Source organism: Colius striatus, chromosome 14 (assembly GCF_028858725.1).
Source record: "Colius striatus isolate bColStr4 chromosome 14, bColStr4.1.hap1, whole genome shotgun sequence".
In the NCBI taxonomy this organism is placed as follows: domain Eukaryota; kingdom Metazoa; phylum Chordata; class Aves; order Coliiformes; family Coliidae; genus Colius; species Colius striatus.
The window spans coordinates 4,351,960-4,378,095 of NC_084772.1; the positions used below are offsets into that span (position 1 = coordinate 4,351,960).

Consider the following 26,136-nt stretch of genomic DNA (forward strand, 5'->3'; position numbering starts at 1 on the left):
TGAGGGAGCACTGGCAGGGGCTGCCCAGATGGGCTGTGGAGTCTCCTTCTCTGGAGACATTCAACCCCAGCTGGATGAGTTCCTGTGTGCCCTACTCTAGGTGATGCTGCTCTGGCAGGGGGGTGGGACTGGATGAGCTTTTGAGGTCCCTTCCAGCCCGTGAGAGTCTGTGACTCTGTGAAACCAGCGTGGTGAAACTGTGGGAGCTTTAGCCACCCACAAGACAAAGTATCATGGGAAAAAAAGAGGTTTTTACTGACTCAGTTTGTAACCTCTCTGATTTCCCAAGTTTAGATTACTATTTCTCTCAAGGTCTTGCCTGAGAAATATGTTGCAATTATAAACAGACTAAAACAATCAATGAACCTCCCTTCAGCACCCCCTCCAAGTGTGAACTGACTCCATTTTAGGACCTGAAACATCCTAATATTCATAGAAGAAAAAGATGGAATTAGTTTGCAATAGTTAAGGCTGTCTGTATTGCTATTTTTATGCAAGCAGAAATCTTGATATGTGGGATTTGCTCTTCCTAACATGTTGTAATAGTTTCTGATTAAAACACTAATAGCTGTACCCAAGACATGCCAAACTGACAGCCTTGGAGATTGCAATCTTTACATGAAAGCAAGAAACCAAGTTAGGATAAGCAGCATTTATAATACTGCTAATGTGGCTTGACCCTAAGCCGTTTCACTGAATACAGTTTTAAAGCTGATTGCCACACAGAACGAGATTCATACCAGATGCTGGGTTGCTATTATGTAGAGCAGATGATGCCACAAGCTGATGGAGTGTAAGAATTTTATGGAGAAGCCAAATTGCAGTTAAAACTGGCAGCCACAGTAGGCCTCTGAATTTGTAAACCCCTCCTTTCCCAGCAGTAGTAATCTACAGTTTAACCTGTGCTGGTAGTAAAAACACTAATGCTTTGGACGTGTAAGTATTGAAATTAGTGAGGCTGCTCTGTGGTTCGTAACATGAAAAATAGTTTCCACACTTAATGTGTGTCCTGACAGCAGCTGGTATGAGTGTAAGTGCTGCAGTTATTTTAAAATCTTCTCTAAAACATGTCTGAGGTGAATATAACATGATATAAACGATAGGGATAGCTATTATCAGGGAGAGACAGCTGTGTAACAACATTCTGGACAGTAAAGATAGTTCTCAGGATACTTATTACGAGAATAGTCCTGCCAGATGGACTCTGCAGGAAGGATGTATATCGCAAATGCCACATTGTAAGAATGATTATACATAAAACAGCTGCTAAGGCTCATCCAAGGCTATTGGTATAAAAAGACAGAAGAAACCCGACTGTCAGCCAAAGGAAGAATTGGGATTTTGGCAGCTTTAAAAATCAGTTACATTCTGAATCTACAAAGAGGTGAGCTGTTAGAAGTCCAAACAGGACCTTAGTGGCTCAGCAAAAATTGTTCATGAAGAAGGAGTTGGTGAGCTTAGTTTTCCTGGAGGCACATGGAAATGCAGAGTTTTACACAGAAATCAGATCAGAGAGAAAATATGAAACATAAATGACAAGTGATGATGATTATGTGGTTTACTTACTTTGGAAGGAGAGGAGGAAAATTTGAAAAGTTGAACATCAACAACAAAACAAGAGCTACATCTAGACCACAAGTGGAAAAAATAATCTGAGCCTGTTATTTGCTGGTCTAAATTAAGTTTGAGGGAGACCTTCCTGCCATAGGCATAAAAATGGACCTGGCTTGGATTAAGCTGCAGGTTAGGTAGAGGACAGGAAAATATTTGAAAGAGAATATTCATCTTTTCTCTTGACATAAAATTCATGTTGTTCAGGGTTCTTTAGTCCGCTTGAGTTCCTGGTAAATGTTTCTAAATGAAGTTCCACAAAGTAGCAATACACAGCAGAACTCCAAATCATGTGATGGTTTCTGTTGAGTTTTAAAATTATTGGGAACTAGAGGATTGATGACAGACTTATGTTCCAGTTAGGATATGACTTGCACAACAGCTATGTGGCAGTTTTGATTGTGAGACTTGGTTATTTCTCTGCAAAGGAATCATAAATAAAAGCATGATGCTCTTTCCATTTCTGTAAAAAGCATGAAGTAAAATAAAAATTATAACAAGCAGAGACACAAGTAGCTTGTGAGCATTTGGGCTTTTACAGGTTTCATACAATGGTGCTGTAAGTCCTGATTTATACTCAGCAGGTATAGTAACGTGGGGTAGATAGTTATTGACTTAAGTGGCAAAATGCAGTCAGCAGTGAGGTGCACACATGGGCCTGTGTTTGCTGAAACTTCAAATCTAAGAGATTCTTCTCAGAGCAGGTCAGAAGAGGATGAGAGGCAACCATCATAGGTTGCAGCATGGGAGACTGAATATTGTGAGGGAAGAAAAACCATGATGTGAATAAGAAAGCACTGGACCTGGAAAGGTTGTTTAATCTTTTTCCTTGAAGACACTAAAACTTGTGCCGGACAAAGACCTGAACGACCTTAGCTCAGCTGGGATCAGGCAGCTGGACCTGACGACAGCCCACCAGGAATCATTTCCATGCTAAATTATCCTGTGCTGAGGGGCACCAATTCCTAAGCAATGTAAACAAAGCGGTGTCCAACCCGCCCGGCGTGGGCGAGCAGCTGCGGGCGGAGCGCTCCGGCAGCCCGGCGCGACGGGGAGGAAACGCCGGCTCGGGCACCGCACGGCAGCGGGCTGCGGGCTCCCGGCTGGGCGCGGCGCTCGGAAGGCAGCAGTGCCAATGCGTGTGGAGTGTGAAGCCTCTGACGTGGGAGGGGAAGAAAGAGAGGTCGTTTCTTGCTTGCCACACTGATGCCAGGAGGACTTGGTGCCAAGTTTGAGCTGTTGCACCCAACGCAGTGGAATGTGGATTTCGACTCCTCTACATTTTCCTGAGAAGGTAACCTGCTCCAAGGAGCCTTTAGATAAACAAGAAAAAGCTATAACTCTCACATCAGCTTCCACTTTTCAACTCTGCTCTGTCAGCATGGGAAAAAAAGAGAAAAGCTGTGCAGGTTTTGTATTTGAAATGTTTAAATGGGGGGTGCCACGTTCTTAATTTTGTGTCGAGCTTTCAACAACTGATCAATGAATGATGAAGTGTCTTTTAAATTTCTTTTTTACCTAAGTAGTTTCAAAGGCAAATGAGTCTTACTGTCAAAGCACAAGGAATATTTTGCATGAAACCTAGAAGGTACTTTTACATAGCAAACCTACAGGAAATTCTCGTAGCTACCACAAATAGCACTTTTGTACAAACACAGGGAACGGAGATTTGGTAATGTGTAGATGAATGTAAGTTTCTGTTAGCAGCCAAAGCACTTGAAGTACGTGTAGGTGCACTTGGTGCTTGAAAAGATTCCTCAGCAACGCTATGGACTTGCCATTGATGGAAAAATAGTAAATATTTGGACGAAAACTTATAATATGTAGCAGTCTTTATAGCATCAGAACAGTGATACTTTGTGAACAAAGCTTGCTGCTTTCTCATTAAGCATTTTGAACTGAGAAAATGCGTGTGATTTTGGAACAGCAGTTGTACTGTGCTATACCAAGAGTATGTCATAAGCTATCAAATCTTAGTGTTGTCTTTAGAGTCATTTTGTCAGTGTTCTAGACAGACAGGTTTCAAATCTGGTCTATATTTTGGTTTGAAGAGTTTGAAACAAAAAAAAAAATGCCTGCAGAAACTTAGTTGTCTTTGAGATACCAACTTGCCAGAATTCTGATGCTTGGTCGATTTTTTGACCTTTACTTCTTTACGTTTTTGCATACTGAGCAAAATGAAACACTAACAAATGTAACATTTTCTAGACTGCAGATTTGTGTTGGTAACAAAGTCTGCATTTGTGGTAACAAGCTAAGTTTATGTTTGTGCTTTGACATTTGAGGGTTATCTCTATGGCTGCCACAAAGCAGAAAAGAAACAAGTTCTGATTACTCTCTGTCCTTTACAGTTCTGTAAAAGTGTTGTTTCACTAAAGTTTTTGGGCATATTTCTGATGCATGTTTATAGAAGAAAAAGTTCTTTATGACTGCATTCTTTTTATAGAAGGACTTTAAGGATGATTGTATTTCGAGTAATTGCTGTTCCTCAAATATCTTTCGTTTGGACTAGATGATCTCTAAAGGTCCCTTCCACCCCTACCATTCTATGATTCTATGACTGGAAAGAAAAACAAAAAGAAAAGCAGAAATGGGAGGGGAGAGGAGAGGAGAGGAAGCCCATTACTTGTTTGAAAATACTCTCTTTTTAAAACAGTTCATGGCCATCTCTACTGTGAAAGTTCTTACTTGAGTATGCTGCTTAACAAATTCTCACCTTCTGTCAGAGCAATACAGGCTGCATGTATTACGGTAAAACTCTATTGTTAATGCTCACCAGTGCTCACCCTTGTGGCTTTTGTCTGCATCACTCACTGTTTTGTACATTGTTTTTTTGAAAACAGTTTCCAAACACTTCCAGAATATTCAAAATATTTTGGAATGGGGCAAAACCCTGCCAAAACAAAGGAGTCTGTCAGGAGTAGAAGCTGAAGGGGACATGACTTGCACTGGCTCTGGCATGGAGAAGAGCGTATGTTTAACAAGGGATGTGAGCATGGTGCAGGGAGCCCACATGGGATAATGTGAGGGGAAGAGCATTCCTTTCATATAATCTGCTGTCTATAGCTTTGAAACCTGTTGTAGCTTACACAGTAGGGAGTTAATTTGCAGAGAGGAACCCTAGAGGAGTCTTTTGCTTAAGTCTATATGTGCCACTCAGTGGGTTCTGGTTTGCATTCCAGGAAAGCAGTATCAGCAGATCTGAGAAGGAGATTGTGCATTAACAAAGAAGCTAGCTGCGTCTGCATGAAACACTCTGGCCAGCCCTTCCACCGAGGTCAGCACTCTTCAATTGGACACAGTTTTGCTTGTTAATAGTTGGTCTGCCACAGTGCTATAGAAGCAGTTGTCAGTCTCTTCTGGTTTGCTGTGCCTTTAGGAAATTGTGCCATAAAGCATATCTGTCTTGAACTTACATGAACTTCACTAAGTTAGGATTTCTGAGAAAATTATCCTCATCATTAGTAATTCAGTTTAAAAAATGCATAGCATTAGCAGAGCTCTTATTTACTTCAGAATTACTGGATTCAGCAATTTGAGTTTGTCAAGTCTTAAAACTTGACAGGAAGAAACCATAGGGAAGTAAATAAGGGATTTGAACCAAACAGGAAGAAAAACTGTCCTGTTCTTAATGTAAGTTATGAAAAATCTCCTTGGGGTTAAAGCATCATTTTTATCTGTAGTAATAAAATTGTTAAGGAATTGTTTTAAAGGGGAAAGCAATGAGTCTCCTACACTCCAGCTGCAAAGAAGTCTTGCCAGCTGAGGTTATATTGCATCTGGAAAACTTGTAGTCTACATGCATGATGGATAGCATGGGAAATATCCAAGGATGCACTTAAATTCAAGGCTGAAAGCTGGGAGTGACTTTCTCTGTGCATGGAAGTACTGTAATTGCCCATAGTGGATTCTTCTGTCCCAGGAAGTCTGGGAAATCCTGCTTGTTCCCTTCTCTTCCCTAGAGATCCTGAAATGTCTTCCAACCATTACTGTATTCATTCCCTTTTATCCCTGTTTTACACAAGAAGTTTAACAGCATCATGTTTTCTCGTTGCTTGGTGGCACTTCATTGCATCTTTGCTCAATCAGAGAAGAAATTGTAGGTTGGAAATGATAAACAGCAATGGAGCACTAAGGAGGTTTCTAAGCAGGGAAATGGATAAAGCTGACATGGCTCAGGGCTACTGATGGTGGAAAGAATTTCAAGCAAGAAAGATTTGAGAGATGTTGATGGCAAGGTAAATGTCAAAGGAATTGGCATCTTTTCTTAAAAACATGCTCCATAGTATGATGCACATGCTCTGTTTTAAAAGTAAGAACACAGAATGGTAGGGGTTGGAAGGGACCTTTAGAGATCATCTAGTCCAATCCCCTGCAGAAGCAGGTTCACCTAGATCAGGTCGCATAGGAACATGTCCAGGCGGGTCTTGAAGACCTCCAAGGAAGGAGCCTCCACAACCCCTCTGGGCAGCCTGTGCCAGGGCTCCCTCACTGAAACACTGAAATAGTTTTTTCTTATATTTAAGTGGAACTTTTTGTGTTACAGTTTCATCCCATCACCCCTTGTCCTGTTGCTAGCTATTATAGAAAAAAGGGATGTCCCAACCTCCTGACACCCACCCTTTAGATATTTGTAAATGTTAATAAGATCTCCCCTCAGTCTCCTCTTTTCTAGACCAAACAGCCCCAGGTCCCACAGCCTTTCCTCATATGAAAGATGCTCCAGTCCTCGATTTTTAAGAATGCTTAATTATTGTCTAAGGAATAGAGAGAATTAATGTGTTTGCTTATGGTCAGCAGGGAAGATTTTACCCAGGGTCCTGGTCACTTTGTGTTGGCTGTGCTGTTGCAATTAAGCTGCTGCCATGATCTGAAGTAGTTAATTCAGAGCTACACTGGAATAATCTACTCAAGATCTCAGCATAACTGGACTGGGGAGGGTGGGGGTGAACTTTCTTGGTTTTTCAGGACATGTTACTATCTTGAGCCATGAGCTCTATTTTATTTCACTCTATTTGGCACAATAATTCAAGAAATTTTAGCATTAATGTACTAAACAAAGTGTTTTAATAAAGAATAAGATGGGAAATAAGAACTTCAAATGGGATGAAAGAAATGCCATTCCTAACTGAGACTTGCTGCACTCAAACAGCAGCTGTTTACTGAGCCTCCTGCAGTGAGCTCTGGCCTGCCTGCTGGAAAGGAGTGGCCAGGCAGCTGGCCCATACTTCCCAGGATGGTATATGACAAGCATGCAGAAAAATTTTCCTTTTTTACCGTGAAACTTTCCATTAATATGTATCTATTTTAAAAGGGCAAACCTCCCTTACTGCAGCCTGATATGGCAGACATGGCCATCCTGCTCTGTTGTAGCTCTGTCTCCCCTGATGTGGGAATGTTTGGTGTAATGTGCTTTCTCAGCATTCATGGGTTTTTGATAGTAACTTCATAACTGTTCATTAAGAGCTTGGAGAATGTAAGCCAATGGTAAAAGCTAATTAGTGTGGAGTACTAAAGCTTTATTTTTGTAGCATGTGTCTGCAAAGACTCTCTCCGTGCCTATTGCAGCTCTCCAGGAACTATCATTCTTTTGGGCTGTAGGATGATGGCTTTTCTAAGTTTGATGCTCCAAAATTGCTGTGCCTGTCCTGTGTGCAGAGGTATGGTGGGGATGAAAAGCAGTTATGCTTTCAGTGAGAGATGCAGAAGTAGATACGGAAAGAGACTTTTTGGGTCTGAAGTGTAATGTGGAAGAAGAGATAGAGATGCATTTTGCACCTCCTTCCTTATCTCTTCCACACTGGATGTGTATATTGCAAGGCTGCAATGTTTTGTATGACTGGAGTGGTGCCGAAAGGAAGATGAAAGTTTTCCTCTTTGTGCCCGTTGTCCCTGGTAGTGTTACACATATTTCTTTGGCACAGACTTTTGACCTGTGTGAGACTCAGCCGTGGTGCCTAACTCATAACTGAAAACTTTCATTTCAGTTCCTGGAGTAGTATCACAAGATTGCCTCTGGGTTTGTCCTGTGAGGACTAGCACTTTGCTTTACATACTCCAGGGCTGGGAAACAGGAGCTTAGTGAGGGTGGAGGAGGGTGAGGCCCTTGGGCTCAGCACTACTAGAATTCTAGCCAAGCTTCTTTTATTTGAAAGAACTCACAACACACATGCATCTAACTAGGATGTCACTCCAGTGAATGAAGAAAGTGACAGCTCCTCACCTTTATAGGTAATGCTGCCAGTAACTTCAGCTTTCCTCTGGAAGTACTCTGACTTGCAGTGTGTTGTAACAACAGTTTTCTCAGAAGCAGATGATTCTTGGAACTTCTCAAAAACAGCTTCAGTGTTCATTTCAGTGTGAAGTTTCCCAAATAATGAGAACAAACCATTAATGTAATGAGAAAAGCTATGTCAGCTGTTTTGGGAACAGGTTTTGGGGAGGTGGGAGTCCAGGGCCCATCAGGCTCCGCCTGGCAGCTCTGACTGAGGAGCTGGTTCCCTTCTGCTGTCAGCTGGTGGCAGCAGCAGAGTTTGAGGAGCAAAAGATGACAGTCAGAGATCTTAAAAACTTTGAGAGACCATAGCTGGTTTACAGTTTCTGCCACTGCCTTTCCTTCTCTTTATTCTTTCTTTCTTTTCCTTCCTCCTGCAGAATTCACCCCAGCCTTATCCAAAGGAGAGGCCTTTTGGCACTGCCTATACTAACAAGCCTACAATCTCCACAGACTGGAAATGTTACTGTTTCATTGTCATCACCAAATAATTGTGGTATCTCTTTGCTTTAGCAAACTGGAAAATGGAAATGAAGAGAAACACAATGAAGGTGCTGTGGCTGTTGATGTTCTCCAGTGTTATACCATTCAGCTATGAGAAGTCAATGAGAGCACGAGCTATTGAGCTGATGCAAGATGCTCGTTTAATCGATGGGTATATAAAATATGTTCAACTAAACCCACTTTGTGAATCTTGACAAGTAAAGGGGAAATGCTAATGTGTGTTTAAATCAGTAGAGACATAGACTGTTACTAGCACTTAGCAGTTAGTTACTGTTGCAGTCACTTACCTAGAAGGTATTTCGGTCAAGAGGCCACTTACTAGAGGATCAGGTTGTGATTTTTCTGGTCAGGTTTCACCACTTAATTATTGTTTCCCTTTACATAATATCCTTGTCTCCTTCACATAATTTAATGACATCTTTCATTAGCAATGATTTCTGTGTAGAGCTAGACAGCAGACATCATACCTTGAAAGAGCACCCTTACAACTTGAAGGAATGACATCTGTGGTGGTGTATTTTGACCTAGGAACACAAACATCAATTAGTCTCAGTTTTTTTGTAATTCTCTGATTACATGATAGCACAGGCAGCATTAATTATTCTACCACAAGTACTTGCTTCTAAGGAGCGTGGTGGCTGATTTCAGTTCCATTCCCTCAGAAACTAGAGGAAAAAAACTAGATATAAAAATGAGAGAAGCAAAAAAACCTTTCTCACTCTCCTAATGAAGTAATAAAGCTTGTTTGCAAAAGAAGGGAGACATAAAAGCATATGTTACTGCAGAGTTTATTGGCAACTAACAGTCTAAGGGACTATGAAGAGTGGAATTGTTTTGGTTAAAGGAGAACAACTTATTTCTATCATAGGCCCTATTTGTTTTCAATTCTAGACACAATGACTTTGCACTGAGGCTGAGAATACTTTACCAAAATAGACTCAGTAGAGTCAACTTAAGAGAACTCAACAAGACTCACACAAACCTTGCGAAACTTCAGGCTGGTTATGTAGGAGCTCAGGTATGTACTGCCATGATTATAACTCTGAGAACATATTTTTCCATTTGTGTTTTTCCCAATTACAAAAGTACTCACAGTCTCAGTTTTGGCTTTTTCTGCTGAAAAAGCCAAACCACTAAACTGAAAAAGCCACAGAGACTTTTCCATAACATTTGTCAAAAGTTTGTGGTTTATAATCCAGATACTCTTGAGAAAAAAAATCAAAACAGTAGCATCTGTTTTGTGATAAATAAACTTAGATCTGCTTTCCTGTGTGTACTGTGGAGCAGCTGAGTGTGTTTGGAGGCTTTAGTCGTGTCTGGAGTGGATGCTCTTGCCTTTCATTGTAACTTTTCCTTTGGGGGGAAAAAAACAATAGTGTCAACTCTCCTGTAAAATATAAGAAATGATTTTGGTCTTTGTTCAAGAATGTCACTATTAGCAAATGAAAGTTTCCAAGTTGAAACATGAGTTACCTAGTTTACTTGTCAACGTCTCTTTCAGTTTTGGTCAGTGTATGTTCTTTGCAGCGCTCAGAACAAGGATGCTGTGCGTCTGACCTTAGAGCAAATTGATGTTGTCAAGAGGATGTGCAACAGTTATGAAGAGCTTGAACTTGTGACAACTTCCCAAGGTGATGCTCCTTCTTGTAAAAGAATTTTTTAAATCATATTGTAAGTGATATGTGCACAAAACAAAGAGCTGAAAGCAGTCAAGTTATTCTGGCTTAAAGAGTAACTTCAGTTTTTACACTGAGCCACAGTAACACAGAGCAATGGCTCCATGTGCAGTCCTGGCCCACTGCAGTCACAATGAAATTTGCCATATAAACATGCTCTAGTCTAAGCTCCTGTTGTGATTTACAGTGACAATTCTTGCTCAGTAGTGCTGGCTTCTTATCTGTAATGAAATGACTTTGGAGTTGTCTTCCTTTGTTGTTTCCAGGTATCTCTGACACTAAAAGGATTGCATGTTTGATTGGAATAGAAGGTGGCCACTCCATTGACAGCAGTTTACCAACACTGAGGATGTATTATGACCTGGGTGTTCGCTACATGACTTTAACACATTCCTGCAATACACCTTGGTAACTTATTTGCATGGTTTTGTGTGACTATCTCATGCAAAGTAGTAGCAGCTCTGAAATATGAATTCAGGCAGTTAATTTGGGACAGACAGAATCAAGTCAAGGATGATGGGTTTTTGGGGTAAATCATTTGCATGCATTAAGTGGGAGACTGAAGGATCTGTTGTGTAGTGCCTGTTATGCTGAAAATTTAGTAACACTGAAACCTTGTTAATAACACTAAGATGGTAACATTTGTATTCCCCTCAGCTTTATTAGTCAAACCTATTCTGTATTCTGATACAACAACCGCTCTTGTGTCAGAATACTAGCCCCTGCTCTGTGCTGGTTTGACAAACTGACTCATGGAAGGAGGAATTGTGTGCAGAGAGGGCTAAAAAGCAAGCTTTCTAGATTAGAGGTAACTGACATTTCAGTGTAATCTTTGTTCTCTGATGAAGGTTTGTTTAACCAGGAAATTTGTGACAAGCCTCTTTTTGCTTGTCTTGAATTGCTTTATAAACATATAACAGTCCTGAACCTGACCAGAAAAGTTATGAACATAAAGAGCACCATGTGAACACAACATGTATTATGTAGCTCATTATCCCTGCATTTGGCTATGTGACATGATGTGTATCATAAGAAGTTTCAGTTGCTGATATTGTAGTCTCCACAATAATATGATGTTTCTCCTCTCTCACTCCTCTTTTTAAGGTCTGAATCATCATCTAAAGGAATACACAACTTTTATCCTAGTGTTTCTGGACTGACTGCATTTGGCCAAGTAAGGATCTCTTTTGAGTGCTAAACTAAACGATCTCATGCAACTAACAACTTCTGGCCTTAGCTTTTCAAAAGCAACTTGTCGTGGTAGTTTGGAGGTGCCCAGGGTTCAGTCAGCCCAAATTCCCTGTGATGTTCCTTTGATTAAACAAGTGCTATGTTTAATTATAACAATTGTTTTAATACAGATCAGATGCATGAATTAATATGCAGAAGTAGTGGGAGGAAAATAACAGTTCAAATGACTTATTTTAGATTGATTAAGTTTTCTAAGTTTTGAGGACGTGGTTGTGTGTTAGTTAATCATGAGTGAATAAATGGCTATTAAATAAAAACCCATACAGACATAGCATGTTTGTGACTAGCTGACAGCTGCAGAATTTATCTGTTTACATACATCAGCCAAATTATTTTCTTTAAAGAAATTGAATAGTGACACTGTTGTCTGTAAATCTATTTTAGGAAGTGGTAAAGGAGATGAATCACCTGGGCATGCTGATAGATTTATCTCATACATCATATTCCACAGCAAAAGCTGCACTGACTATCTCAAAAGCACCAGTCATTTTCAGCCATTCCTCAGCATTTTCTGTTTGTAATCACCCAAGAAATGTTCCTGATGATATCCTCCGGCAGCTGGTGAGCAATATGGGTTTGGTTTTGGGGGGAGTTTTTTGGGTTTTGTTTGGTGGGGTTTGGTTTTTGAGTTTTGGTTTGGGGGTTTTTTTTGTTTTATTGGCAATATTTGGCCAGTCTGGGGCAAACTTGTGCATTAGGTCATGGTGTTTACTTTTCATCTTCTCATCTCTGAATTGGATGTATAAGCAGATCTCTGAGCAGCAGGTTACGTATTTGCTCCTGAGACAATTTCTTTGGATTATGATTTGTCTTTGCAAAGAGTTTGAAATTCTGTTTGAGTTTGCTTGACATGGTTAATGAACTTCTCCTGATTTAGGATACATGAGAGTATAATGAATCCAGTGTAAAGGGCAGAGAGGCAAAAACCATCTTTGCTGTTATGCTCACCAATGGATGGACAGAGAAGGAACTATACAGGATGCCCATGAGGTTTGCAGGACACACAAGTATCCACTCATCACCTGTCTCTTCATATCTTTCAGAAAAAGAACAAGGGAATTATCATGGTGACTTTCAATGCAGATGTACTGGTCTGTGGCAGAAAAGTTGTTAATGTTTCTACCCTTGCAGGTTTGAAGTTAATATACTGTAGTTTTTATGGGTGTTTTCTATCAATTTCTTGGTGTTTACATCATTTTTGAGACTGTGTAAAATTATTGTTTATTCCCTTCCACACCTTACCCCAGCTCTAGGTATTTTTCACTTAATATTCATTAAACAATAACAAGAGCTACAAGGTGTGTAGCTGGAGGACATGATGCTCCCAAATGGAGCCAAGAACTGTTAATCCCAAAGTAGTTACTTTCTGGAAATCTTTGTAATCAAGTGTAGAAAACATAGGTATGTAATGAGTAGTGAAAAAACTGTTGGTGTGTAGGCCACTTCTGGGGAATTAATGTGCTGTGATGATCATGTGTTTTTCCTCATTTGCATCTCATCAGTGTAACTGTTACTTTGAAAATGGCTGGCTGATGTGCTTAATAACAGATAACATCTCCTTAAGCATCAGTGAAAATCCAGAATATGTCAACTGCATTATGACATTTGAACCTCTATTATCAGGATGTCTTTTGCCCATTTTTAAAAAGGATTTGGTTAAGAACCCATGATTAAGGAGAATGGTCACCTAGTGCCAATAGGTCTGAACTGTATTATTTCTTCTGCTGGATGCTTAGGTGTCATTTGCTTTGGTATTTTCTTTCAGATCATTTTGACCACATAAAGCAAATTGCAGGTTCAGAGTCGATAGGAATTGGTGGTGACTACGATGGAGTGGAACGGTTAGTAAAACTGTACACACAGTGACATCTGCTCCTGAAGTTATGGAGATTTTAAAGCAGTCTAAAAGGGTTGTAGCAAGCTGTCTTGTAATGAGTACTAAAACAAGGTTTATGAAAGAGGGGAACAATGATTCCTTTTTAGAACTGTATGAAATGGTGCTACAAATGTGTATAAACACATCATAAAGTCCTGTGAACTCTACAACTGTGTATTCTAGACAGTGGTTTGTACATACAGAAATGCTGATAGAGGATGCTTTGCTCCAGAAACCAAAGGTGAATGAGAGAAAAGCTGCCTTGGCCTTTAGATTTGGTAAATGGCTTAGACCAGGGACATGCTGCAAAAATCTTTCTTCCAACTGAGGAAAGCCCAAAGAGTTTTGGGGCTATGAACCCACACCTGCTTCTGGGGCTTGGGTATTATCTGAGGGAAGCAGAACACGCTACAACATAACAGCCTACAACATAACTTCTGGTGAATCCTGAATTAGCAGTGTTACAGCACAGGAAAATGAATGCAGATTGGGAGGCATTTGCTGGTGTAACCCTAAACCTTTTTTTTTTTTGCTTTTTTTCTTTCTGTTGAATCTTTATCTCTTTATTTTTTTACCCCTTTCCCTGGGGTCAGACACACTTGGGTATGAAAGTCACAGTCAGACTCACATCTGTAAAGCTGGACCACAAAAACAGTGTGTCAGCTCCCATAAGTTACCTAATTATAGCTCTGAAATAGTAATCTCCAAAAGAAAAACACAGTTTGCAACAAAAAGAGGCATTACATTCATTTTCACAAAGACCATCATTTAACTGGTGGTGAAGTTGTTAAGGTGCTAAATCCTGTGTAAAAAGCCATGGCACAGATTCTTCAGATATGCTTGTCACTACACCACACTACACCTCCACAAAAAACAAAAACAAAGCAAAAGACTCATGGAAATGGGACTTAAACCAGATGTTTAATGCAGGTTTTGCAGCTTAGTTGTGATTTTTCTTTATTCCAGTAGTCAACATGAAACATAAGTCAATTTTGCTTATCGTCATTGCTTCAGTAGAGAGTTCTGGATAGCTTTCTTTTCACTGCCAAAACTTCTGAATTCATAACAATATGATTATTCTCATTGTATTTTCTTTAGAAAAAATGACTTTGTGAATATCAGAGGAACATGCAGTTACCTGCAACTCCTTAGCTCATCGTGTGTCTGCAGGTTCCCTTTTGTTCTCAGTTACACAAGTGAATTGCACCAACTCCCATCTGTGATGCAGCTGTTTCCACTTACTCTAAAGGCCTGATATAAAGGCTGGATTAATGCATACATGAGTTTGGAGTTTTGCCTTTTGTTTTGTTTTAATATCCTCCATGCTCTTGTTCTGCCTATACACAAGTGCATCTTCATTCCAGAATACACAGTTTTGTTCTGCTAATGGGATCCTCCGTGCAGAAAAAGCCTTTCATTGTGTCCCAGTCCTGTTTCTGTTCATATCACTTGAATTCTTTTTCTTTCTTGTTTTTTTTTTTAACTTCTGAGAGGAAGAATTGTGTCACAGTGAGCTCACTGCAAAAGTGAGCAAATATGTGCAAATATGTGCAAAAGAGTAATTAAAAATGCTTTTCTACATTTTTTCACTGACATTTGTTGAATGTTCTTGTGTGACTCTTGCCAACAGTTTCCCTGAGGGATTAGAAGATGTTTCTAAATACCCTTCTTTGATTGAGGAACTTCTTAGAAGAGGATGGAATGAAACAGAACTGAAAGGAGTCTTACGGGAGAACTTTCTGCGTGTCTTCAGGGAAGTGGAAAATGTAAGATTTAGCGGTAAGATTAAAAACTAAACTGAAATGTGAGTCTTGGTAAGAGGAAGAGAGGAGCCGTTAGTGCCATGCTGCCTTTTTTTCTCTCAGTGAAAGAGCAAGGAGAGAACATAATGCATTGCACTTAGTGCAATAGTTCCAAGTGCTGCAAAAGAAACCAAGATGGCAAGAGAATATTAGTAGAATAAAGGAGAGAAAGTGGAAAAATCTCTTTGGAACTTTTCTCTCTGTGAATAAGTAGAATCATTTTACGGTTTGGAGAAACTGCAGATGAATCAATGTCACAGTCTGTCTGTTTGTTGGTGCAGTAAGGAATGCTGACTCCTACAAATCAATTCAATCCTTCTCATGGGATTTGGCTGCTATCCAACAAGTTTCTGCCACACACAGCTAGATCAGTAACAAGCCATAAACATAACAACTAGATCACAATGAGCTTTAATGGTAAATGGTGGAAGCTAATCCATAGGATGAGGGGGGAGAGGAACAAAGGAGAGAGACTGTATGAAAGTAAGGACCCTCTAAATGGTAACACTGTGTTGAAAGAGATTTTAAAGGTCATCTTGTTGCAACCCCCATGCCGTGGGCAGGAACAGCTTCCACTAGAACAGGTTTCTCAACACCTTGGCCAATCTGGCAACCAAATCTGTAAACAGCTTGCCTCCTAGTCTTTTCATTCACAGGGGTAAGTAAGTAGATACTATACATGAAGCCTTACAGCCAACATACATTTGACAGTGATCTTTTTTCCAGTTGCCTTTTTGGGGTATGTCAGATGAACAGAAACCAAGGCATTTTGAACTGTTCCAGTTAATCTGCCAAAGTATCTGCCAAATGCAGAGTTACACATGTGGCAGACTGACATTACACACAGGTTAAAATCCATCACACCTAAATCATCTGTGAGTTTTAGTGATTTTTTTCCCTTCTGAATTAGAGATGTTTGAAGCACTATCTTGAGACTGTGAGCTGACTTCAGGGAAGAAAAGCTCATGAGTTTGTTTGCTTAAGGTTCTCTAGCTCACGCATCCATATGTGGAGGGATCCAAGACAAAGAACAGCTAGACCTGTGGCTCTTGCCTGTAATGTGTGTACTGAATTCTGGCAAGTCTTTCATAGGAATGCAAACATCAGGATACTGATGTTGATTTCCTCACATTCAGATGTGGTTTTTTTGGATGCAGTTGTCAGCTGCTTCACCTGAAATTGTGTTGAATTTGCTAGATGGATGAAGTATTTTGTTGCTGTGCTAGTCTGACTTTCAGGGGCAACCTTTTGAATTTTTCTAGGTGCGGGACATCAGTAGACTAATGGATGTAGGTGAAAGTGAAATCCTGCAAGAAGAAGTCAAAAACTCCTGTCGCCTAGACCTAAGTACTTATCAGCTTCAGCCAGCCACCTCCTTTGGATTTCCTTCTGTGGCACAACCTTTTAGCCTGACACTTGTAATTGCATCATATTTAATACTGTGGTATGACTCATAAGGTCTGTGCAATCTAGAGAGAGATAGAGTAATATGCAACGCATCTAGTTATCTGTTTGGGATTTGTTAATGTAAAGCTATGCTATTTTTTTACATATGATTTCTATAAATTCACCTGCACGTTTGAAAGTTGAAATGTAGATTTTAAATGTTGTAGCAAAAACATTTTGAATTTCAAGTGATAAATGGTGTGTCATCTTGGCTAAACCAGGACCAACATTGTTAATGGAAAGTATTCACATTCAATGAATAAATTCTCTAATATATGACATCTATTGGTACCCATATTGTGGCCCTTGGTATAAATACTGGAGTCTAGAATCAGCTGTTCCATGCAGGAACAAGAGAATATGATTAAGACAGCTGTGCTGAGATGTTTTCAGATGTTACTTCTTGTCATCATTGTGACTGAAGATGTCTTAGTCAAAGAAGATCAACCAAGTGTTTTTTTTCAGTGTGGATTTTTTTTTGTTGTCATTTTGGGGTATGTTTAAGATGACATGGTGTCGTGGTTTGGCCCAGCTAGGACAGCAGCACCACAACACTCTCACTCGGTGCCCTCATTCACTCCCACCCTCATTAGGATGGCAGAGGCCCCAGCAAAATGGGAGTAAAAAGATAAGCAAGGTTGTTGTGGATGGAGACAAGGGCAGGGAGGGCTCACTGCCAATTACAGTTCTGGGCAAAACAGACTCCAGTACTCCACTTAGAGAGGAAAGTAGGAAAGTTTATTCTACAAGAAACAGAACGAAATATAAGCAAAAAGGGAGTAAGATGATGAGAAAATTACAACCAGCACTTTAAGACCTCCCTCCCCCATCCCTCCTTTCTTCCTGGGCCCAGTTCGCCGCTCTCCATATCTCTACCTCCTCCCCCTTCAGCGGCTCAGGGGGGCAGGGAACAGGGGATGCGGTCAGTCTCTCACAGATGGGCTCTGCCACTTCTGTCTTCTCAGATGAGGACGACTCCTGGCATTCTTCCCCTGCTCCAACACGGGGTCCCTGCCCCGGGACACAGTCCTTAACGAACTTCTCTGGTGTGGGTTGTTCCCAGCAGCTGCGGCTTCTGCCGATACAGGGTCCCTCACACGGGACACAGTCCTTGGTGAATATCTCTGGTGTGGATTCTTTGCCACGGTTGCAGTTTCTGCAGTTGCAGGGTCCCTCTCTTGGGACATGGCCTCTTCTGGGCATCAGTTTAATGAGCTGCTTTGTCGTGGGTTCCTCCCCACAGTTACAGCTGTGGATATTGGGTCCCTTCCTCGGGACACGGCCTGCTCCGGCCACAGTGATAAAGGGCCCCTCCTTCGGGACAAGGCCTCTTCCAGCCATAGTTTTAAAGAAGAAAATCACTGCCCCTGTCTCAGGGTCTGCAGTGGAGTGGTTGGGTCCCCCCCACGGGACACGGCCTCCTCTGGCCACAGTCAGTGTCCCTGGCTCAGGGCCTTTAATGAAGTGAATCGCTGCCCCTGGTCCGGGGCCAGCTTTAGCAGAATGAGTCTCTGCCCTTGATACGGGCTCATTATCAAAATGAGTCTCTGCCACTGAGGCGGGATCTTCAAAGAAATGAAAATAAATCTCAGCTTCACCAGGTCTCTCCATAGAATGCAGGGGAGTCTCTGCTCCAGCACACCTCCTCTTCTCTTTCATCACTGACCTTGGAGTCCGCATGGTTGTTTCTCTCACTGTTCCTACTCCGTGCACCACCACCAGCCAGAAAAGAAGAAGGGACAGAAAAAAGAAGAATCGGGAAGAAGAAGAAGGAAGAAGCCTCCTCTTCTGGATTCTTCTTAAAAAGTGTGCAAAATTGTCAGGCAAGAAATGGAATCATGTGCATCATGCAATGGTTATGCACATGGTATCCAGCTTCTCTAATAGATGCAATTAGTTTATTTTTCTTAAATGGTGAAAATGACACAGCTTGAAACATGGTAGAAAGGCATATAATAGGAATTCCATTTACAAAACAAAATCATTTGAGATATGGATGTGACTGCTGTCAGAAAAGCTATAATGACCCTTCAGTCTGAGTGCTGTTGTGTCCAGTTCTACTGACAGCAGTGTGTACTAGTACTCAAAACACTGCTTTTCTACCAGCTCAGGCATAAAATGATTGCACTCTGATTTCTGTGTCCCCATGGAGAGGATGATTCATCCTGAAATTGAATGCCTTTGCCCTGCACCAATTAATAAGAGCCATTTGCATGGGTAATTTGAAATGCATGCTAGCTTAACTGACAGATGCTATTATGGCTAGTACCAGTGAAGTATCAGATACAATTGACATACATACCAACTTTGTAATAAGCTTTGTTGGCTGCCAAAGGGAAGAGTGCAAGTCATTGCTTACCTCTTCTAAACAATGACTTGTGCTGAAAATAGTTATTACTGTTTCTGTAAACCTTGAAGCCAATGTACTATGAAGTACTTTAGGCTGTTTTTCTAAGTAAGGCCCAAACCTCAAGGTGTCTTTAACAATCCAAGGCTCGTGCTTTCACATTTGTGATATGAACTGCCAAAAACTACAGAAATAATATTGATACTGATTTGATTCTAAAAGGTTGATGCTGGTGCCTCTCCCCCAGTACTATCCCATTCCCGGCTAAAGGGCTGTAGCATCCACAGAAACAAAACAGTTCTCAGTTGTCTCATCTAGGTAAGTGGTGACGGTAGAAACCAAGCCTAAAATGCCTGTTGCATCACACACAGATGATGTTATGTAAATTCCAAGTTCATGCATCTAACTTCTACTTAGCAGGTGACTTGTTTGGGCCATGGAAGGACATTTGCATGTTTCACATTGGATATGGACTACTGACCTGTGCCAGTGCTCAAAATTTGCATTGCTTCTTGCATATCATTGAGACAATATGCCAGTGTATTTCTGTGTTTCAAGGTCAGTAAACATCATGCATGAAGTCTAACCACCTATGTAAATATAAGTTTTATTAACTTCTGTTTGATCTTAAACACAAGGTTTAGTGGGCATCAGTTTTGAAAGGCCATGTATTGCTGTATCACCATCACCTTCTGGAGTAAGGTGCAGGGCTATAGCAGACACTGGGCTGCCAGTGTCAGCTTTGGCCACTGCTGTCCTATTTCTTTGCTGCATGTTGTTGTTGCCCCTGTCCCTTGTGACAACACTGGTGATTGTGTAACCATATGGCAAGCTGGTTTAGGGAGATGATCTAGCTGAAGGCTGGTTTTTTTTCCCTCAAGTGGTGTGATCTGTCAGTGACCAGGTTAACCACTGTCATTGTTAGTGGAGGACAGGAGCAGAAAAGCAGAGTGAGACTGCAGCAACTTGGATTTCTCTCATGTGCTACTGAAAGCAGCAGCTCCTCTGTTTGCTTTTCTCTGCATTTACACATACAGAAATTATAAGATTGCTTCAAATTCTGAAAATGTAGCATGTCCAAAATACAAAAAAATCACCAAAGAACCCAGACCCAGAAGATTCCTCCACTAACAATGGTTTTCATTTACTCTTACTGTTTGCTGTATTTTAGTTGGAGATGTAAGCAGTATGTTAGTGGATGTGCTAAGCTGTTTTCAGGACAGATTGTGATGCTGGACAACCCTTCTTGGAGTATTATGCAAGGCTTGATTCAGTGTTTCAATAATTGTATGGGGTTTTTTTAATCTGGTCTTGACTTTTGTCTTCATACCTTACCTACAGACCTTCCATCTCCATAGAACAACTTGAGTTGGTGATGGCTATTTGGTGCTCATATCGTTTTTCTTTCTTTATCTTTTGAAACCAGAGAAATGGAAAAGCTTTTACTAACCTTCATATTTATTTATATCTTCATTATGTGATTTCTGTCAGAGGTAAACTAAAATTTGTGGCAATGGGGAGCATTTTTGTCCCATTTCTGTATTTCAAAGATGTCCGGGATCTTTGTTGATTTCAACTAGAAACTTCCAGTCACTTGGTCCAGTATCACAAGATGAGCTGTTTTCATTGCGGCTTTCACTTCCTGGCACTCAAATGGCAAAGGTGGCAATTCTTTCCCCAATGTCTGTACTGTCTGGGGAATTATTCCAACCCTTGAAGTTTTATTCTTGCAAAGCAAAAGCAACAAACAACCTCTCTTCCCTAAAGCTATGACCTCAAGGAGACACTAGACTTGGTTCAGCTGCTCCTGTCATGAGTCAACAAACAGAGATGGGTAAAAAAGAAGCTAAGTAAACAAAGTTCAGCATTTAGCTTACATCACAGAAATGCTGCTGCTTCTAATTAACACTCTAACCTTAACATCAGAACCCAAATGAAAAGGCACTTAATTTTGTTCTGTTTCTGTTGCTTCTCCCCAAATTGTTTTGTAAACTTTACTAGGATGATCCTTTCCGTCCTTTTTCTCTGAAGCCCTTTCTCAGCACCTGATCTCACTGTTTTCATAAAGCATGTCTTTGACCATTTCTGCAAGGAAAGACAAACAAAGAGCCCAGGAAGTAAGCATTCAAGTTCCCCTGTGGGTTATTGCTGAGGAACATACAAAAAAAGATTAAAATAGCTAAGATTAAAACTGAAGCTAATAGAGCTTTTGTCAGACAAATCAAAATATCACCCAGCACTCCCAGGTCTCTCTCTGCAGAGCTGCTCTCCAGCAGGTCACCCCCAGCCTCTGCTGGAGCATGAGGTCGTTCCTCACCAGCTGCAGGACTCTGCACTTGTCCTTGTTGAACCTCATGAGGTTCCTCTCTGCCCAACTCTCAAGCTGGTCGAGATCCCACTGACTGGCAGCACAGCCTCTGGTGAATCAGCCACTGCTCCCTGTGGAACTCCACTGGCCACAGGTCTCCAACTTGATTCTGTGCCATTGATCACCACCCTCTGGGCTCTGTCATTCAGCCAGCTCTCAATCCACCTCACTGTCCACCCATCCAAGCCACGCTGCCTGAGCTTTCTGATGAGGATCTTATGGGAGACAGTGTTAAGAGCCTTGCTGAAGTCAAGGTAGATGACATCCACTGCTCTCCCCTCATCTAGCCAACCAGTTATGTACTCATAGAAGGCCGTCGGCTTGGTCAAACAGGATTTCCCCTTGGTGAATCCATGCTGACAATGTTTATTAACAACATTGAGGACTCTTCAGTCCTAAAGATGAGATTCAGTTGTCTTTGTAGAAATGGCTACTCCATGTATCAAATACAGTTGAGTCATTTCTACAACTGAGGCAGTTCCTTGAAGTACATACATTTTTAAGATAAATGGCACCATAGTGTCCTCTTGTGGTCTTTTAATGTTTAAGCCATGACATGTTTTCTAGAAGAGCAACACAATTTTGAGATGCAGCTAGCACAGAAGCTCCTCCTGGCCTTTCTCAGTGAGGAACCTCTGCAGCCAGGTTGTCAGCTTCCAGCCTAGTTTATCCACAGGCCAGTGTGATCCTTGGATGTGGAGAAACAGGAACGTGCTGAAAATGGAAGTTCATGGTGGTGAACTGCTGGCCACGAACTTGCAGAATTCCTGCCAAGCCTCATGCCCAGGGAAGCTGCACCTTTGTATTTATGCTTTTTAAAAACACGTTGGCTTCAAAACTTGAATATATTTCATTCTTCTGGGTATCAGGACTTTGTGCCTAAGTGTATGGGAGACAACTGAGCTGGGTTTCGGTTTCCCAGATATATTTACTATGCTAGATCTACGTTGTCTATAAATCTGCAGACATAAACATAACATAAACAACCCTATTTCTGTTCTAAGTGGATTTTTTCTTTTTTGCTGGGCCACTACCCTGCTAATAACTCAATGATCCAGGATATCTCAGCAATACTTTTTGTGCCCTGTGGTTTAGAAATTGTCCATGGTTTCAAAGTCTGAGTTCACAGATTGTCCCATTGACAGAGAAGGGAGGCATTACACTAGTCTGTTAGTACAGTGATGCTGTATGGTTATTATCTAAAACATCAGAACACAAGTTTTCCACTCAAGAAGTTTCATATATTGCAGATAAACACTGTCATGGATGTTATCTCCCATGCTTCCAGGGCAGTGCACCCTGCTTAAGTAGGCCACTGTATTCTGCCTGAGGATACAAACATGATAGTCACCAATGGCAGCACTCCACCAATGAGGCACTTTCACTTCATTTACAGAAAGTTAAGCTTTCTACAAAGCTTTTTGAGGCATCATGTGATTATAAAGCACTCCAAGCAGTGGCAATACAGGGGCAATACAAATGTACAGATTAATTAAAAACATTAACCTGAATGGTTATGACACATTTACTTCTAAGGTTGGTGCTTTTTGCTTAGCTTTCATTTTCCTAGTTAGGAAAAAAAAATACTGGTTTATTTAAAATTCAGCATCTCCCCATGAAATTCAGGAAGAAAGGAAGATAAAGAAAGCTGGCCTCAAATACAGTTTCAAATGCTGGGTCTTCCTATCCTTAAACAAACAACAAATCACCTTCGTTGAGAAGGAGTTGCAATGATGTGACTTTTTGTTATGTGATTGACATTAACATCATGTATTGTAATTCCATCAGCTAATAATCCTCCAGAGCTCACTGATAAGGGCACTCCAATGTGCTGCATCCCTCTGTCAGGGAGCCTGCAGTCACCAGCTTGTCCTTTTGCCAAGCTGCTTTTTTTAAGACTTGAGTAGCATCACCTGTAATAAGAAGTATTTGAGGCAAACTTGGTCTTGCTTGTGTGCCCTGAGGACTTATATCAGGCTCTTCAGCAGTTTACCCAACTAACCTGGAAGACTCAAGAGCTTCTCATACTACCTTTGAGTCTAACAGCTTGGTTGTTTACTGTGGAAGCACAGTGACCTTTCAGCTGGAAGCTTATACCTACTTAAGGTAGCTCACAAATACCCAGTGGCTTACTGATTACTGTGTGCTTGTATGACTTGTAAGTAATAAGCAAACAATTTACAAAGCAACTGCTGATTGTTTATGAGTGGAGTGCATGGGTTTCCTGCTTGAGGCTGCTGATTTCACTGATGCTGTTCATGTACACTAGAGTACCAAAAATTCAGGCCTTTTCTCATCTAAAAGCCTTGATTCTGCTAAGTTGTTATTCGTGGTGAAACCACCAGACGTTTTCTTAGAAGCGTGGTTTTCCTCTGCTGGGGGTGGGGAGTGTGGTGCACAGAGAGGAGAAAAGAGAAAAAAATAATGTTGTTCTCTCTGCTCTCGTGTTTTCACTGATCAGTCTGTACCCATAGGTAACCATCATCCTAAATCCCATTTAGCTTTGTAGAAAGCAGGTCATTTTCATCTCCATTAGTTAATGAGAGAGCACAATGTTGTCTCAGGTAAACGCTGTGGTAGTGTAGATCATCTCTAGTTTCCTTCTAGCCTGTATTCATGTCAGATAACTTCCAAGCTTATGATGGCTATTCAGGGATTCAGAAGTAACAATCAGTATTCATGGCAGGAAAAAGGGAAGAAGGAAAAATGTCCATTGTTCAGGCTGAAATTTTAGTTCTCTCACAAAGCAGATGCTAAACAACCAAGCTGATCTAGGCAGATGACTCCTTATCTTTAAACATGGGCTTTCTACACATCACTAAAGAACCATTGTCTTTAGACAAAAGAAATATTTTTGCTTCAATAAACTTGAATATTTTCCCAGGGCTAAATTCTCCCCAAAGACATTTGAATAGAGTTACCATTCCAGAGAGGGGAGTTGCTGGTAAATGTGCATGAGCTTGATTTATTTTTTCCCCCTCATGGGGTACAATTTCAATGCCATTGATTTCATGATTCAAAAACATTTTGTGGTGGCATAAATGCTTTTTTGGTGCCTAAAGAAAGACAGCTCCTTGACAAACCTGCTTTCAAAAGCAAGACAGAAGGAAGTACCCAATATTATTCTTCTTCCTGAATAAGCATGGCTCTTAAAAACATTAACTCTTGAGATTTACCTCTCATAATCTATGTCTCCTTTTTCTAGGACAGTTTACATAGACCAGACACTTTCACTCAAAAGCTTTATAAAGTGGAGAACAGGCAAGAAGACAACAGAAGACCAAGCATGAACTAACTTGTGCAACAGTGAGTTATCATCTTGCCCTTTTTTCTATATAAAATTATTTTCCCCTTATCAATGAATACATAATTCAACCAAAGACAGTTAAACAGATGATCCTACTTTTGGGGTAATGGTTTCACTTTGGGGGAAAAAGTACTGCTGGAGATAAGACAGGAGTCTAAGTGGTGCACCAGGATGTTTCCAGTCTGCCAGAACAGTGCTTCCAAAATTAACAGAAATGCTTTCTAGATTATCAGAATTGGAAATTGGAAAACAAATCTCACCCTGGGTCTACAATATACCATGAGCTTTGAATAGAGGAAAAGCTGGGTTCTTTCAATCTCCTGCAGAGCTGCTGAGGCAGTTACTGAGATACACATGAAGATCATTGTTGTTTTCCTTAACAGAGACAAAGGCAAAATGTAGGTTATATGAAAGCACTGGAGTCTTAGAAGTCTTTCCACCTGTCTGATCAAGACTAGGGGGTGTAAATGCTCTGGCTCTCCCCAGAGGGGGTCTATGAGCAAGTCTGTTGTTTAGTGAACTAAGAAACCTGCACCCCTTTGGTAACAGTCACTCCACAGCATGGATCCTTCTTGTTTATTTCAAAACCCAACTAATTAACACTCAGTTCTCATGAACAAAGCACCTTGTCTCCTGCCTGCTCATTACACAATTTTCTTTCTTCCAGTGACCTGGGGGATGCTTTGTCAAAAAGGGCAGGGCAAATTCAGAAAGGACATGGTTCCTCTGAGCAGAGGAAGTGGCTAATCTTACTGTCTTCCTTTGCTCTATGCTTTTATATCCTCCTTATGCAATCTGAAGACAAAACTTACATCAGTACTCCATTGACTCATCTCAGTACACAGATTTCTTGATTACAGAGTATCTTAGAAATCTACAGACCTAGTTTGAGTTGATATTCCATAGTGAAACACAGGAACAACTATCTGGAGCTTTTGTCTGACGATTATGCAATGTCTTAAAAAGGGATCCTTTAACTTTCAAGGATGGCTTTCAAACAACACAGACAACAAGCAGCATTTTCAACTATTAATTTATGTTTAAACTCCATACAGTGTACGAAACCAAGGCCAGGATACCCATTGCTGGCGCCAGCTTTTTCAATGCGAAGGCAAAATCGGATTTTCCTCCGTCGGGGACAGCTGGCTTTGTGGCCCCTGCCGCCACCCAGGCGTCGTCCCGGCTGCTGGGAGGGGGCGCCACGGCCCACCGCCTCCATTCGTACAGACAATGGTGCGAGCCTCGCTCCCAGGCCCTGCCTGAGCAGCAGGGCCACAGTTCACCTGCCCCGGCAGTCTGCTGCCTTAGCAACTGTCTGCTTTGCATATAGCTAGAAATACCCTCGGCTCTAGCTGGCATTCAAGTTTTGCCCCGAGCAGCCCCCACGCCTTTCCCGCAGCCGTTTCCTGCCTCCCAAGGGCTCGCTCCGTTTGCCACGTTATTGCTGGGGCTTTGATGCAGGCAGAGAAAAGGGCAAAGCACCCGAGAAACCACCCGCGCAGGAAGTGGGGACAGCTGCCGGGCGGCAGTTAACGACAACCTGCATGAAAATCACCCCGCTCACGGGGGACAGCGGCCTTTGATCGGCCGCCGACCGGGGTGTGACAGCCTGCCGGGGACGGGGCGTGAGAACCGTTACCGGGCGCGCTTGCCCCTTCGCGGCCCGGCGCGGCT

The 26,136-nt window shown here is 41.3% G+C and overlaps 1 protein-coding gene across 4 annotated transcripts; it reads left to right on the forward strand.

Moving 5' to 3' along the window:
• The first annotated feature begins 1,232 nt into the window (after window positions 1–1,232).
• On the forward strand, window positions 1,233–16,721 carry LOC104551257 (dipeptidase 2). 4 transcript variants are annotated; one of them, XM_062007922.1, is made up of 13 exons: window positions 1,233–1,384; window positions 2,311–2,905; window positions 4,794–4,888; window positions 8,399–8,540; window positions 9,281–9,407; window positions 9,891–10,020; window positions 10,332–10,473; window positions 11,170–11,239; window positions 11,701–11,877; window positions 12,360–12,447; window positions 13,082–13,157; window positions 14,823–14,958; window positions 16,257–16,721. In XM_062007922.1, exons 3-13 carry the CDS (start codon window positions 4,858–4,860, stop codon window positions 16,449–16,451), a joined length of 1,314 nt encoding a protein of 437 aa, XP_061863906.1. In that variant the 5' UTR covers window positions 1,233–1,384; window positions 2,311–2,905; window positions 4,794–4,857; the 3' UTR covers window positions 16,452–16,721. The 4 variants fall into 4 exon arrangements, with proteins under 4 accessions (XP_061863906.1, XP_061863905.1, XP_061863907.1 ...); XM_062007921.1 differs by having other exon boundaries at window positions 2,316–2,905; XM_062007923.1 differs by having other exon boundaries at window positions 2,447–2,905.
• Window positions 16,722–26,136: the final 9,415 nt, after the last annotated feature.